We start from the raw sequence: 13,155 nt of genomic DNA on the forward strand, positions 1-13,155 counted from the left end.
CACACACACTAAATCAGTCCAAATAATCTTAAATTTTGCTAGTTGATTTTAGCACATACAGTTGCGTTCAAAGTTGCGTTCTTCTTGAACTGCTTCCCCCTCTGGAGTATAAATCTCTTTTCTCCCGGAGTCTGCATCTACTCTATAATTATTTCTATGGTTACCAAGCGATATGTGCATCTTAACCTCTGCTTTTTGTGCTTGTTCTGTCTTTTACTCCCTGAATTTTTTCATTACTCATACGTAGGCTAGCAGTATCTGCATTTTCATCCCTTCCTCTCACTAAAAGCTTATACCCCCCCCCTTTCTCCTTCTCTCTCGCTCTCTTTCTTCTTCTTTCTCTCTGTCTGTGTGTGTCTCTCTCTCTTCCTCTTCATGAATATGACATTAAACAGTTCAATTAAATGTTGCATAACAACACTTTATGAAACCGGAATGAAAACAAACACAGTTCCACATAAACCCATCAGTCATGTCAGTAGATTCAGTAAGTCATCATCGGTCACAAACAATACAGAAAAGTCCTACATCAAGCCAATTAACTATTGTGTTATAGGGCAGGATCATCTAGGGCTATATACTATTAAAAAGTGTGGAACAAAAAATAAACGTTCTTTTTCTAAGACTCAATACTGAAGCGGTCTCGGCAGGAACAACTATATTGATTGTCTTGCAAAGGGGTTACATATTACATTAAAATACTGGATAGCAGCCAACGGTACGTCTGTAGACCACAATGTGATTGTTTAGTTTAAATGTTGGTTAGAAACTGTTGTACACTCTTATACTTCTGCTTTCTAAAACTGATAGTTCCAGTCCTTGATTGTGATTGGCTCAATCACGTTCGATGCCGTTGTAAAAGGCAGCATAAACATACACCTTGGTCTCATTTCGTTCCATATTACTGCGCTACCATAACTTGATACAAAAGTTAAAGTAGCTGCGTCTCGACGTTGCTTGGCAACCATTCAGATAGAGGAAATATATTTCTTGGCGGAAGAATGATTATCTAGGGGTAACTCGTTATATTTCTAGTTGCTGTGCCTTTACTTTATGAAACTTTGTGAGGTATTTATAGTAACAGTTTTAGAAAAGCAATAAGGATTTTTTGATTTTTTGGGGGGGGATTTTATAATAAGGAAGTTATCCATCCATCTTGTGCTGTTGTTTTTACAACAATTCAATATCATTTAGATGAGTTGTCTTCAGACATTTCAGGCATCTCATCCCTCAAGACTACTATGATCAAGTTTCTTTTTCTCAAGCTAAAGTTCCAGAGAATGGCCAATCCTCATATCCCCCCTGCCCGACAAATACCCACTTCCACACATGAGCATTACTTTGTCCTCCACTTCCACACATGAGCATTACTTTGTCCTCTTTTCTCACCTCCCTTGTCTTATTTTCCCCTTGAAAGCTTCCAACGTTTGCAAGACAATGATAATAAGCCAACTCAGTGGCCAAGGGCCAAAGGTGCTCATGCTCCTTATCCTCCGCTGCCTGCATTTCATTGCTTATACAGGAAATAAACTCCTCCATCCTGCTCTGCTGAAGGTGTAGTCTGCTTTTAGGTACCACTGGACATGATGGTCCATCTCTGAGCCCAGACCAGTGTATCCAACCACATGATCATCGATGACAAAAACACACAACATATTCTATATATGGTTACCCACACCATATTCCATAAATGTCCATCTAAATAAAAACCCAAAATTGACATGTTCAGACAGCGAAGGACCTCTCGGCAATCACTGTCAAGAATGTCATATCGGATTGTTGGTACACTATGTATTTATATCTCAAGAGCTACATTAGCTGGAGAGCCCCTGGTCTTCACAATAGCCTTCGGTCTCTCCAAGAGCCTGGATCTGCTGGGCTTTAGATACGCGACCTTGAATGGCATCCCAGATCACATCACTTTGGAGAGCAAATGTGCGGCCCCCGAAAATGACCAGAATAAATTCTTGACCGTGCACCAGAACGTCCTGGGGCTGATGGGTTCACAGGCCCACATCATTACCTCCCACTCTCCGCCGGTTTGATTGCCGAAATCCCAAAAAATTAGCCGCTCCTTGGCTACGTCGTGCATGCTCGCATGGCCCAAGGTTTTTTTTTATTTTGGTTTGTTTTAGCATTCACGCTGGGCCACTGTGGCATCAAAACTCGGCTGACATTCAAATGTACGCTTTGGGACATATGCGCCGAAGGCAGCGTGCTACCTGAGATAGCCTCTCACCACGTCCAGAGAGAGAGAGAGAGAGAGAGAGAGAGAGAGAGAAAGAGAGAAAAAGAGAGAGAGAGAGAGACGCATTGTGTTGGGGGAGTAAAAGTAATCCACGCAGGTTTGGCTGTGCAGGTTTAATAAGCTTACGGGGAGATCACAACATGGCAGCACTTTTCCACACCAGAGCCACTCCTATTCTCTAGCTTATTACAAGGGCCCAGCAGGACACAGGATTAGCGACGTGTAATGAGAGATGAGGTGATAGAGACATACTGGACGCTGCGAGGAGAGGCAGCGGAAGAGGGACACAAAAGTGGGGAAGGCAAGAGGGACACAGACGGATGAGGTCATCCTCAGCACTCACAAACAGGCCCCTCTGAGCCACAACAATGAGGCTTAACGCTTTCAAACGCCACATTCAAAAGGAGAAGTAAAAAACAACCCGTGTGCCAAATCAGCCGACAATGGTCAACCAGGACAAGATGTGAGTGCTTAAGACTGAAATATAATCAGTATAATAATTTGTTTACTTATATTTAGCTGTTAAAGCTGACATGAAGGGGATACTGTGGGGCAGTGGGAGAAGGAGGCAGACTCTCGGCAGTCAGTTACAGTTTTAGCACGAGTGAAAGATGCAACCGAAATGAGGACACATTTGAAGCGTGCACAGAGCCACCTGGCCCGGCATCGTGCCAAGGGTTGCGGAGCAAGCGGAGAGTCTGGCACTGGCACGCGTCCGCACGTGTCAACACACACACACGCATGCCTGCACACACACACACACACACACACACTGCATGCATGCATACATGCACACACCTGCTTCATACAGTAACGCCTCCTTGGCACTGATACATGCCAACTGTAAACACTAATGCAGAAAGACCACAAACACAGACAGTGATCACGCACACCAGCACAGAATGTTTGTGTCCTCCTTGTCATGAAGGTTAACTGGATTGGCAAGCTGTCTCATGCCTGTGTGGTCTATTGCTGAGTAAGAGAGTCGTGCATTTATCCCATCCCTCATCACCAGTATTGTGTGTTGCCTATTCCACTGTACATGTACTACATACTGTCTTTATATTTGAAATACACATACACACAAAATACTGCTGTACACACCTGTGTGATGTCACATGCACATTTCAAACAGGCCACATCAAATATGCATACGCATGTTTTCAATTCAACACATATCATTGCATACTCCTGAACTGTATGGCTGACATAACTCTCTCTCACACACACACACACACACACACACACATTCCAGGCTACCTCAGACGAGATCTCTTAAAGCACACTTCACAGCCCCCCTTTTCTCATCATCTTGCTGCAACAAGGACATTTTTCTCGCGCTTCCTCCACAGCCGCACAGCAAGCCCTCATTCGCCAGACACCCAGCGAACAGCGAACGAGCGCCAGGCGCAAAGCACTGAGCGTTACGCAGCCTGACAACACTTCCTCTCCTCCTCCTCCCCCTCTCTCCTCCTCCTCCTCTCCTCTCCATGGATACACACCACTGGAGCTGTGGCACTGCCTCTGTGCAAATATTCAATCTGAGGAGCCGCTCACGGCGGCCTGGAGTGGCAAACTGGGAGAATGAAATCGATGGGAGATACTTATATAAAGAGTTAGCTGATATTGCCTGGCATCGGGCCCCCGCAGTCCACCGACTCTGGTACTGCTGGAGGTAATTCAATGCACGCAGGGCTGGATTATCGAAGCACAATCTAAAGGTATTCTGTTGGGAATGAAAAGTGCTAGCTGATGTCCTTCCAAAGCATCCTTTCCCTAAATAATAAACTTGAGGTATGCTATGGACGAGCATCCATATTAGAGATCATGTACAGTGCAGTTTCTTTTGAACCAAAGGAGATTTAGTTGGGAGATTTTTTACTGCGGTATGCACATCAGCATTCCCATCTGAGGTTTGAATCCCTGTGTGCTTGGACAAGTGCATGTGTAAGATCCAAGCACATCTGTCAGAGGAGATCATCAAACAATCCCCATACATGCCTACACATCATGGAGAAGGCAAGGGCATTGCCAATGCTCCCACTTACCGTGAGACGTGGGAAGAATTACCTCTGATAAACGTTCCAACTTTCAATTCTACCCAACGTGGTCTTCACTTCATTCTATGACTTACCATGTGTTGAGATCATGTTTTTTTTTTTTCTAAAGAAAGTCTATTTGAATTGAGGGAGCTGCCAACAGATGACAATACAGTATGCCATCCTGGACAAAAATAGGACTAAACCTGTTTGTTTTAGGACCCATCAATTTTTCATTACCCCGAGCATCTCGAAAAGAGAAAAGAAATCACAGGAGGTGACTATCGAAAGTGTGTTATTTACCTATTTGCCTTTCTCTTTTAACTAACACCCTAGGGGCACTGCAATAGTGAGGCTGCCAGTAGTACGGCTCAAGGTCAGCAAAGCACTGTGGGCTTCTTTAGCAGACACAACGCAATGCAATGACAGCTATTTTTATTATCTATCTTCTATCTATTAATGACAGGAACGTCTGTTTGTGTGTTTGTCTTCTATTCACATATCTCTCGAACGGATTTTGCAACAACACACCATCCCAGACGGGTATGTAGTAGCTATTCAAAACGACCTAACAATTCTGTGTTCATAAACTGATACATCGAATAGCCTACTTTGGACTGTCTTTGGGCTTTAAATAAACAAACTTCAATTCCGGAGTTTTCCTTTAACTCAGAAAAGCTGTTAGGCCTGTATCATTTTGATATGTAAAAAATATGAATATAAATATTCTTAAATTAGCCTATCCTCAGGCGGAAGCTGCGCGTCGGGGAGTTCTTTGCCCCTCGTCCTCGTCCATTAATTACGTATCACAGGACACCTCAGCGGCCGTTATCCCCATCATCCTACTTTTACAGGATTTTCTACAAGAATAGCATGTTTTGAACGGGCACGGCACTAGTTGTTATTATTTCAAAAATGCTTGTGAGATATCCTTCATCCATCATGGAGCCATGCCGTCCAGACATCAGTGGTGTTGTGCTCATTGAATCAAGGTGCTTCTCCCAAAACCTGGGAGAATCTGACAAATTTAAGATAAATTACAAAATGTTGAGGGGGGGGCACGTCCATACCACATTGGGGTCCAAGTGCCCGATTTCCCATTCCCACCCCATCTCTCTCTCTCTCCCATTCCCACCCCATCTCTCTCTCCCATTCCCACCTCATCTCTCTCTCCCATTCCCACCCCATCTCTCTCTCCCACTCACCTTCTGTCAATCTCTTCACTGTCCTATCGCAATAAAGGTAAAAACGCCCAAAAACAAAACAAAAAAGCCCACGCTTGCCTACAAAGTAGTCTCTGGTTCTGCTCCCACCTACTTGAATGCCCTCATACAGACATACGCTACCTCCAGACCGCTGCGCTCCTCAGACGAACGACGTCTAGCTCTACCACCAGTACGCTCAGGCCAATCCAAACTTTTCTCATCTGTTGTTCCTCGTTGGTGGAACACACTGCCAGTTCCTACAAGGGCAGGGACATCCCTCTCCATTTTAAAAAAACTTCTGAAGACCCAGCTCTTTAGAGAACATCTCCTCTCATAGCAACACTTACAACAAGTCTTGCTGATCCTAGCACTCACCAGCCGTCTTAAACTGACACGTAACTGTTAAAAACAGCACTCACTGATGCACTTATTTTTACTGTACTCTAATGTTTTTTAAATTGTCCTAAAATTGTTGAGAATTGCTCTAAAACTTAAACTGTTTACCATGTTGTTAGTCGCTTTGGCTAAAAAAGCGTCAGCCAAATGTAATGTAATGTAATGTAATGTAAAAGTTGTACAACCCTAACCACCCACCCGCACACACACACAGCCTAATTGTGCCCATCCCAAATTTTAACTTGCATAATACCCCAGGTAGTGATAGACATCTCACAGTGGCCAGCTTTTCAGGGAAGAAAAGCAGCCAGATTTCTTTCCGCGAGGTTCTCTCCCTCAGGAGAGCAAACACAAACCAAAAGCCCTTTTTTTGCGGTGATAGGTCTGCCTTTGAAAAAAGCTGATTGATATTCATAGTTATGTAACGGCTGGATCAAAACAAACATGGCCGATGAAGTCATTAATGCACATTCATCGTGTGGAAATGGAGGGACAGGTAAGCCCACTCTCTTTTCTCTCTCCCTCTATCTCTCTTTCTCTCTCTCCCTCCATCTCTCTCTCTCTCTCTCTCTCTATCTTTCTGCCTCTCTCTAATGGTGCCCTCTATGACTCCAGCAATTACACACATGGGATTTGTCACAGTCCTAAGCTGCTGCTGGGTGCTCTCCTTCGCTGAGCCACAGAGGCCCTCGTGAGCCAACACAACGCGGGAAACAATGATCCAGAGACACGACTTCCCAAGGATCATGGAGCTTGTGACGCCACAGCCGGAGGTCTACAGTATCTCAACTCAGAGGAAATGAGGAGGAGGAGGAGACAGGAAGTGATGGCGTTTCATCTAAAGCTATTGCCTGGACGTCAGCGTGACATGCAAGTTCCTTCAGTCGTGACATAGCTGCCACTACGAGGGTGTGTGTGTGTGAGAGAGAGAGAGTGAGTGTCTGTGTGTGTGTCTAAAGTGGCGTTGTCTTCACAGAGAGAAGAGGGGGTAGCTATCTCTGGAGATTTGTACCACTAGCCTGACTAGCATGAGAATGACTCCCCTCAACACATGCTAGTCAATGCATTTCAGTTAAACTATTTATTTTTCACTGCTCATTATTCATTCCATGTACCGCTTTTCCACCATCTAGCAGGTCTCAAATTTGCACCGCAGTGTCGTGAAACTCCATAGAAAATGGTGGGGGCTGTTCATGGAAATTTTAATTCAATTCCGCTGCAGAAGACAATCCTGCCCCCTTCAATAGTGATGACAAAACAAAAGCATAACAAATGGGCCTTATTACAGTGGCAGTAAATATAATTCATATCTGTAATGACTAGAAGATGGCAGTGTGTCTCAGCCCTTGTGCCACATGCCTTCTCCTCTCCCCAGAGAGCAGGTAATTAATTCCTGTGCCTTTCCATCAAGCGCAAAGTCAAATGAAAATTCACAAAACACTAATCACACACATAAATTAATCAAACATGCTATATTATGATTACGCCAATAAATACATTTCAGAGGCAAAGAATTAATTGGTATTCTTGTCTGATTGATAATTTTGTGCTTGCATTTAAGAATTATTTTGCCGTTGTTGAAGGCTACTGTGAATACTGAACCAGACATCCCTTTCGGAACAGTTCAAGCTCTCGCTATTGAGATGTTGGCTTCGAAGCAGAGCTAATGGAAATTTAGTGTCTTCGTCCAGATCTAGCGCAAGTGCTGGGCCGCTGGCGAAGACCTCAATCTGCATTCAACCTGTTCTTCCACGCCAAGTCATCGTGATGACTCAGCGAAATGCTGTTATCTTTTAAGAAAAGGACGAGCTCACACTCATACATTTACAATTCTGTCAAAAAAAAAAAAAGTCATTCCTCTGAGACAGGAATTCTCCCTCATCTCAAGGTGGAATATTTTGTGGCAGAGCAACAAACAGACAGTTGTTCTCTGGGCATGTGAAATACATACCACGGACAGAATATGAAGTTGTTGTCAGACTTATAACAAGTAGTAGTGCTTGTGAAGAAACGTGTGGAACAATGCGTTGTCATGTCTTATTTACATGAGTGATTTTGCGCCAAGACATTCCTCAATAACAACCCAGACACACACAAACACACACAAAAAAAAGTGGTGCCCTGGTCAAATTCAATAATTTAAGATGCTATGCAGCCCTAGGATCACTTGCTTCACGTCAGTGGAAGACTGCAGATTATAGAGCAGTTTTTTTTACAGGAGCTCCCATACTGTAAGGAATCCAAAATGCCTCTCTGACAAATTAATATTTAAGTGATTAGTTTGTTCCTACAGGAATGGGCTGGGGGGAGGGGGGGGGGGGGGGGTCTAAAAAAGTTACATGTCTCTATTATACCGCCAATGTGGAATTCCATTTGACCATAAGCGCTCAACAGTGTTGAGGGGCTCCAGTATCACTAGTACTGGACCAGTTACAGAAGTGATTTGCCTCTGAAATCGCAGAGCATCAGAACAGATGCTACAGTGATTGATGTGAATGATCTGAATTTGCATGACTAGCTCGCCTTCTTCTCACTGCATGTTTTCACATATGAACAGTTTTCATAATGCGTAGGCTTACTCAGATTTTGATGCTTCCTTTGCTTGCTACTGTATGTACGTTTTCTAGTTTTCTGCCTGTCCTTTAAGCAATTATCAAATTTCATATAAATTCCTATAAATTGTTATTGAAGTTGTACAATAAGAAAATGTATTATAATATGGTATAATTGCTGCTGAGTTTGAGTTTGAGTTTTCAGTATGTAACCGTTAAAATAGACAAAATAGACAGAGAAGCGTCACAAGCACTATGGAGATCTTCTCTGTCTATAACTCAAACTCAGCAGCAATGATGTTATAATACATTTCTTATTGTACAACTACAATTCATCACTACTGCGACTTCTTGTGTATCTATACCAAATAAGGTACACACATACCATGTAAATATTTTACACATTAACATTTATATTTTCTAGTCTTCTATAGAATATTCTTTAAGCTGAGACTGCATTACAACTATTAAAATACATTGCTATCATTCTGACTTATGAAGTGAAATGTCTGTTGTCTGGCGTTGTCTCAGCCCACTACAAATCATAAAACACTTTTCATGTAACACATTTGCATAAAATAATGTGGGAAATAAATTGCTGGTATTTATCAAGATTAATGCTGAAATTACATGTTGATTGCTTTTTCCCAGGTTCTTGTACTCAAGAGGCAAATACTGTGTACTGTATCTCTTTGTACAAATCATGGAGGTCATATTTTCAGTGGTAATGCATTATTGCAGATATGGATAGATTTTGTTTGTCATCAAGTCCTTTCATGGCGCCTTTTTGGAGCAGAGAGTTCAATAGGGTGCCCAAATGGCCACAGTATATTTCATATTCCTGCTACTATTCTGCTTTGATAAATACAGCTTCATTAGCATATATTATCCCAGCAATCAGTCCATTTAAATGAAAATGCCAAGAGAAAGGTATGTGTCCTCTTATCTATCAGGGGTTGAGGGCAAATGAGCTCACTTCTCATAAAGTTGACATGTTTCTTTACCCTCAGCACACAGAGTGGGGGAATGACAGATAGACACACTACTTGTGTTTAAAAGGGTGCACTTGTCAAAACAAACACTGCCCTCAACCTGCGGATAAATGCTGTGTAACTGTGTGTGTGTACATCTATTCTGGCCACGCTTGAGCAGGAGTGGCTCTATACTGCACATGGCAGAGCCTCCATTTCTTACTTCATGCTTTACAGCAACTGTGGAATCTTCATTATGCATAATTTTCTTCTTTAAAAAAAAAAAAAATGTTAAAATGGAACAGTTGGCTCGCAGGCAAACACTGACTTGTTACATTTCGGATCTGAACCACACAACAAAGTGGGTCAGTGTGTTGCCGTGGTCCCCATAGAATGTATCCATACATCGGCGAGCCTGGCAGGAGCACAGGCCAACCTGTCACTGTTAATCAGCTAATTGAGCCAATTCTCAGTGGAGATTGATTCCTTCAATATTCACAGCATCCTAAGGGGTCTCAGTGCATATGTGCATATGGTTCTGAGTGGATGTATGTCAGGCTTTTCCATGTGCGTACATGGTGTGTGGTTTTGTGTCATGGCACTGACCATTATTCAGTTTTACTCAGCAATTTTAAAACAGGCTCCATGTCCTGTCAATTGGAACAGCTGGTTCAGCGTTAAAGCTACATGTACCAAGAACACTGAACAGCTCATAAAAATCCCAGGTGGGGTAAACCTGTGTGTATGTCTGTGTATGTGTGTGTGTGTGTGTGTCTGTGTGTGTGTGTGTGTGTGTGTGTGTCTGTGTAGCAGGAGCAGACTCACCCATCTCTGGATGGTGCCTTCCCTCAACAGGAACACTGACTGTCCTGCGCAGCAGCTTGTTCCTGTGAGACTCTGAGCGCCGCTCGCGCATCAGCAAGGGGTGTACCTGCATAGAGAGAGAGAGAGAGAGAGAGACTTTTAAAACCCCTTTATTCAACCATTAGAGTGAGAGAGAGAGAGAGAGGGAGAGAGAGACTTTTAAAACCCCTTTATTCAACCATTAGAGTGAGAGAGAGAGAGAGAGGGAGAGAGAGACTTTTAAAACCCCTTTATTCAACCATTAGAGTGAGAGAGAGGGAGAGAGAGACTTTGACTTTTCAACCCCCTTTATTAGAGTGAGAGAGAGAGAAAGAGAGAGAGAGAGAGAGAGAGAGAGAGAGAAATGGGGAGTGACTTTTAAAACCCATTTATTCAACCATTAGAGGGAGAGAGAGAGAAAGAAAGAGAGAGAGAGAGAGAGAGAGATGGGAGATAAAGAGAGGTAATGAGTAATAGAAAGCATCAGGAGAGTGAAAAAGGCAGATAGAGAGACCACATAAACGACAGAGTAAGAGAAAGAAAGAATGTGATGCAGGGAGTGAGAGAAAGACAGAGGCATGAAGGGAAAAAGAGAGGGTCAATCCCCAACAGAGCTTCCCAAAAGGCACATGACCAATACAACACAGTGCACTGCAAGGCAAGGTGCTGATCTCCTGGTATTGATGTACAGTAAGCCCAGTGGCCCAAGCTGTGGTGCAGGGGATCTTCTCCAGGAGATGCAACCCCACTCCCCCTGGGACACGCAGTCAGGAATCCAAGTACACATCAAAGAGTCCTCATAAAACAAACATATCTTTTCGTCATTTCATTCATATTTCATCCATCGTCATTTCGTTCATATTTCATCCATCGTTTCAAATGAAGCTTTTGTGCATGCATGGGTGGGCATACAAGAGGTCCGTGTAGGGGAAGGAAAAGCAACTTTAATGCTCTTCCACAGATATTCAAAGAGACAATATATATATATATTTTTTTTAAAAAAGCCAAAATGGATTAAAATGGAAAATAAAAAATAAAATAAAAATAAAAATGGACAAAAACAGCCCACAGTCACTTTGTACATAACACTACCAGGCAAAATACAAGAGTAAAGAGGCACATTACACGTCCAGGCCATTGTCTGTGTGAGTGGACATGTTAGCCACGCTGGCCAGGCTATTCAGATGTAAAAGTACGTGCGGCGATCTCTCCTACTGTAACTCTGAGATCTTTAATAACTGTGCGGGCCAGATGATACGGAGGAAGAAAATGAGGTGGACACAGAGGGGGTGCGTAGGCATTCTCTGTTTTCTGGGACAATATCTGATGGAGGAGGCACTAGTTCTCTCCTGGGTGCAAGTGTCTGTGTGTGTGTGTGTTTGTGAGTGTGTGTAGTGTAGTACGTGAGTGTGTGTAGTGTAGTGCAGGAGAATAGCATATTACCTGCAGGCCCAGGTGATAAATGTATGGGGTGGCGGTGGGTCAAATGCTGGGTCCCGCCGGAGCGCTCGCTGTCAGTGTCACTCCCCGGCAGAGCCCACACACACACACACACACACACGCACACACACACACACACACACACGCACACACACACACACACACACTCACTAACACACATACACTCACTCACACACACACACAAACTCAGGCATGCTCTCTCATACACACACACTCACACACACACACACACACACACGCACACTCTCTCTCTCCCACACACACACACCCGCAGGGGACCTGCGAGTCACACATCAGCGCCGCTCACTAAATCACCCGCTGCGAGGCCGCTAAACGGGGAAAACCGAGGATATGATCTCATATCGGCGAGCGCGCCACGTCGCCTCTCAGCCCCGCCTGGGATGAGCTCTGCTGTGTGCCAGAGGAGCAGCGCAATACTGAGCTGGAGAACAGAGGCGTGTCTGTGTGTGTGTGTGTGTGTGTGTGTGTGTGTGTGTGTGTGTGTGTGTGTCAGTGTGTGTCTGTGTGTGTGTGTGTCTGTGTGTGTGTGTCAGTGTGTCAGTGTGTGTGTGTGTGTGTGTGTGTGTGTGTGTGTGTGTGTGTGTGTGTGTGTGTGGGGTGGGGGGAGTGGTAGCTGTTAGAGCTTGTTTGCAGGATCTGCTTGAAGGATTTGATTTGCTATTTCATGAACTGGGTGGTTAATTTGTCATGAGGATACAATCAGATTTGCTGATAATATGCGAGAGCGGGGGCTGTCACCATTTCGACGTAACAAGACAGAGTTTGACTGAATGACTAAAAACGAACATTCTCTGCCCGCACACAAACACACACACACACACACACACACACACACACACACACACACACAGTGAGATCCTGGATAAAAAATGCATTTTGTAAGCGATAAATCCTTCATGAGTAACAGGACACTGGGCTCAGCCCCTGTTCCTTCTTTGACTCCCTGGGCCTCTCATTTGACTGATTATCCACAACAAAAGTCTCACGCCACAACACATTCATTTTTCATGACCCACTCATACTTTTGCCAGACGATCCAACTCTCATCAACCATAAATGATTAACTCTATAAACACGTGTATGAGACCACTACGGGATTAAACACAAAACGGGACCACTGCGGCGTTGGGGTTGGGGGTTCAGATTTCTGAAGTATTTGAGACATTATTTCTGCTGGGCTGGGAAAATCAGTGTTCGGTGGTGGCCTAGTCCGTATCTGTGCTATCAAGCTAATGTGTTTCTCCCACGAGACCACACTTTCTGGACTAGGGAATGCTGGCATCATCTAAATAAGAATCTCTGCAGGACTGGACATGTTGACGATTCCCTATTTTGAGCCACCACAACAGAACGCTAAATTAAAATGGAATATACTGAAGATCAAAGTGCAAACGAGAGACACAGAGGAAGAGGAGAAGA

The 13,155-nt window shown here is 43.8% G+C and overlaps 1 protein-coding gene across 1 annotated transcript in view; it reads right to left on the reverse strand.

Moving 5' to 3' along the window:
• Positions 1 to 13,155, reverse strand: part of syngap1b (synaptic Ras GTPase activating protein 1b) — a 95,573-nt gene that overhangs the window by 54,185 nt on the left and 28,233 nt on the right. The window contains 1 exon segment of the mRNA XM_042107704.1: positions 10,237 to 10,342. Coding sequence (XP_041963638.1) covers positions 10,237 to 10,342 — 106 coding nt within the window.

The sequence above is a fragment of the Alosa sapidissima genome, chromosome 10 (genome assembly GCF_018492685.1).
Source record: "Alosa sapidissima isolate fAloSap1 chromosome 10, fAloSap1.pri, whole genome shotgun sequence".
Classification (NCBI taxonomy): domain Eukaryota; kingdom Metazoa; phylum Chordata; class Actinopteri; order Clupeiformes; family Clupeidae; genus Alosa; species Alosa sapidissima.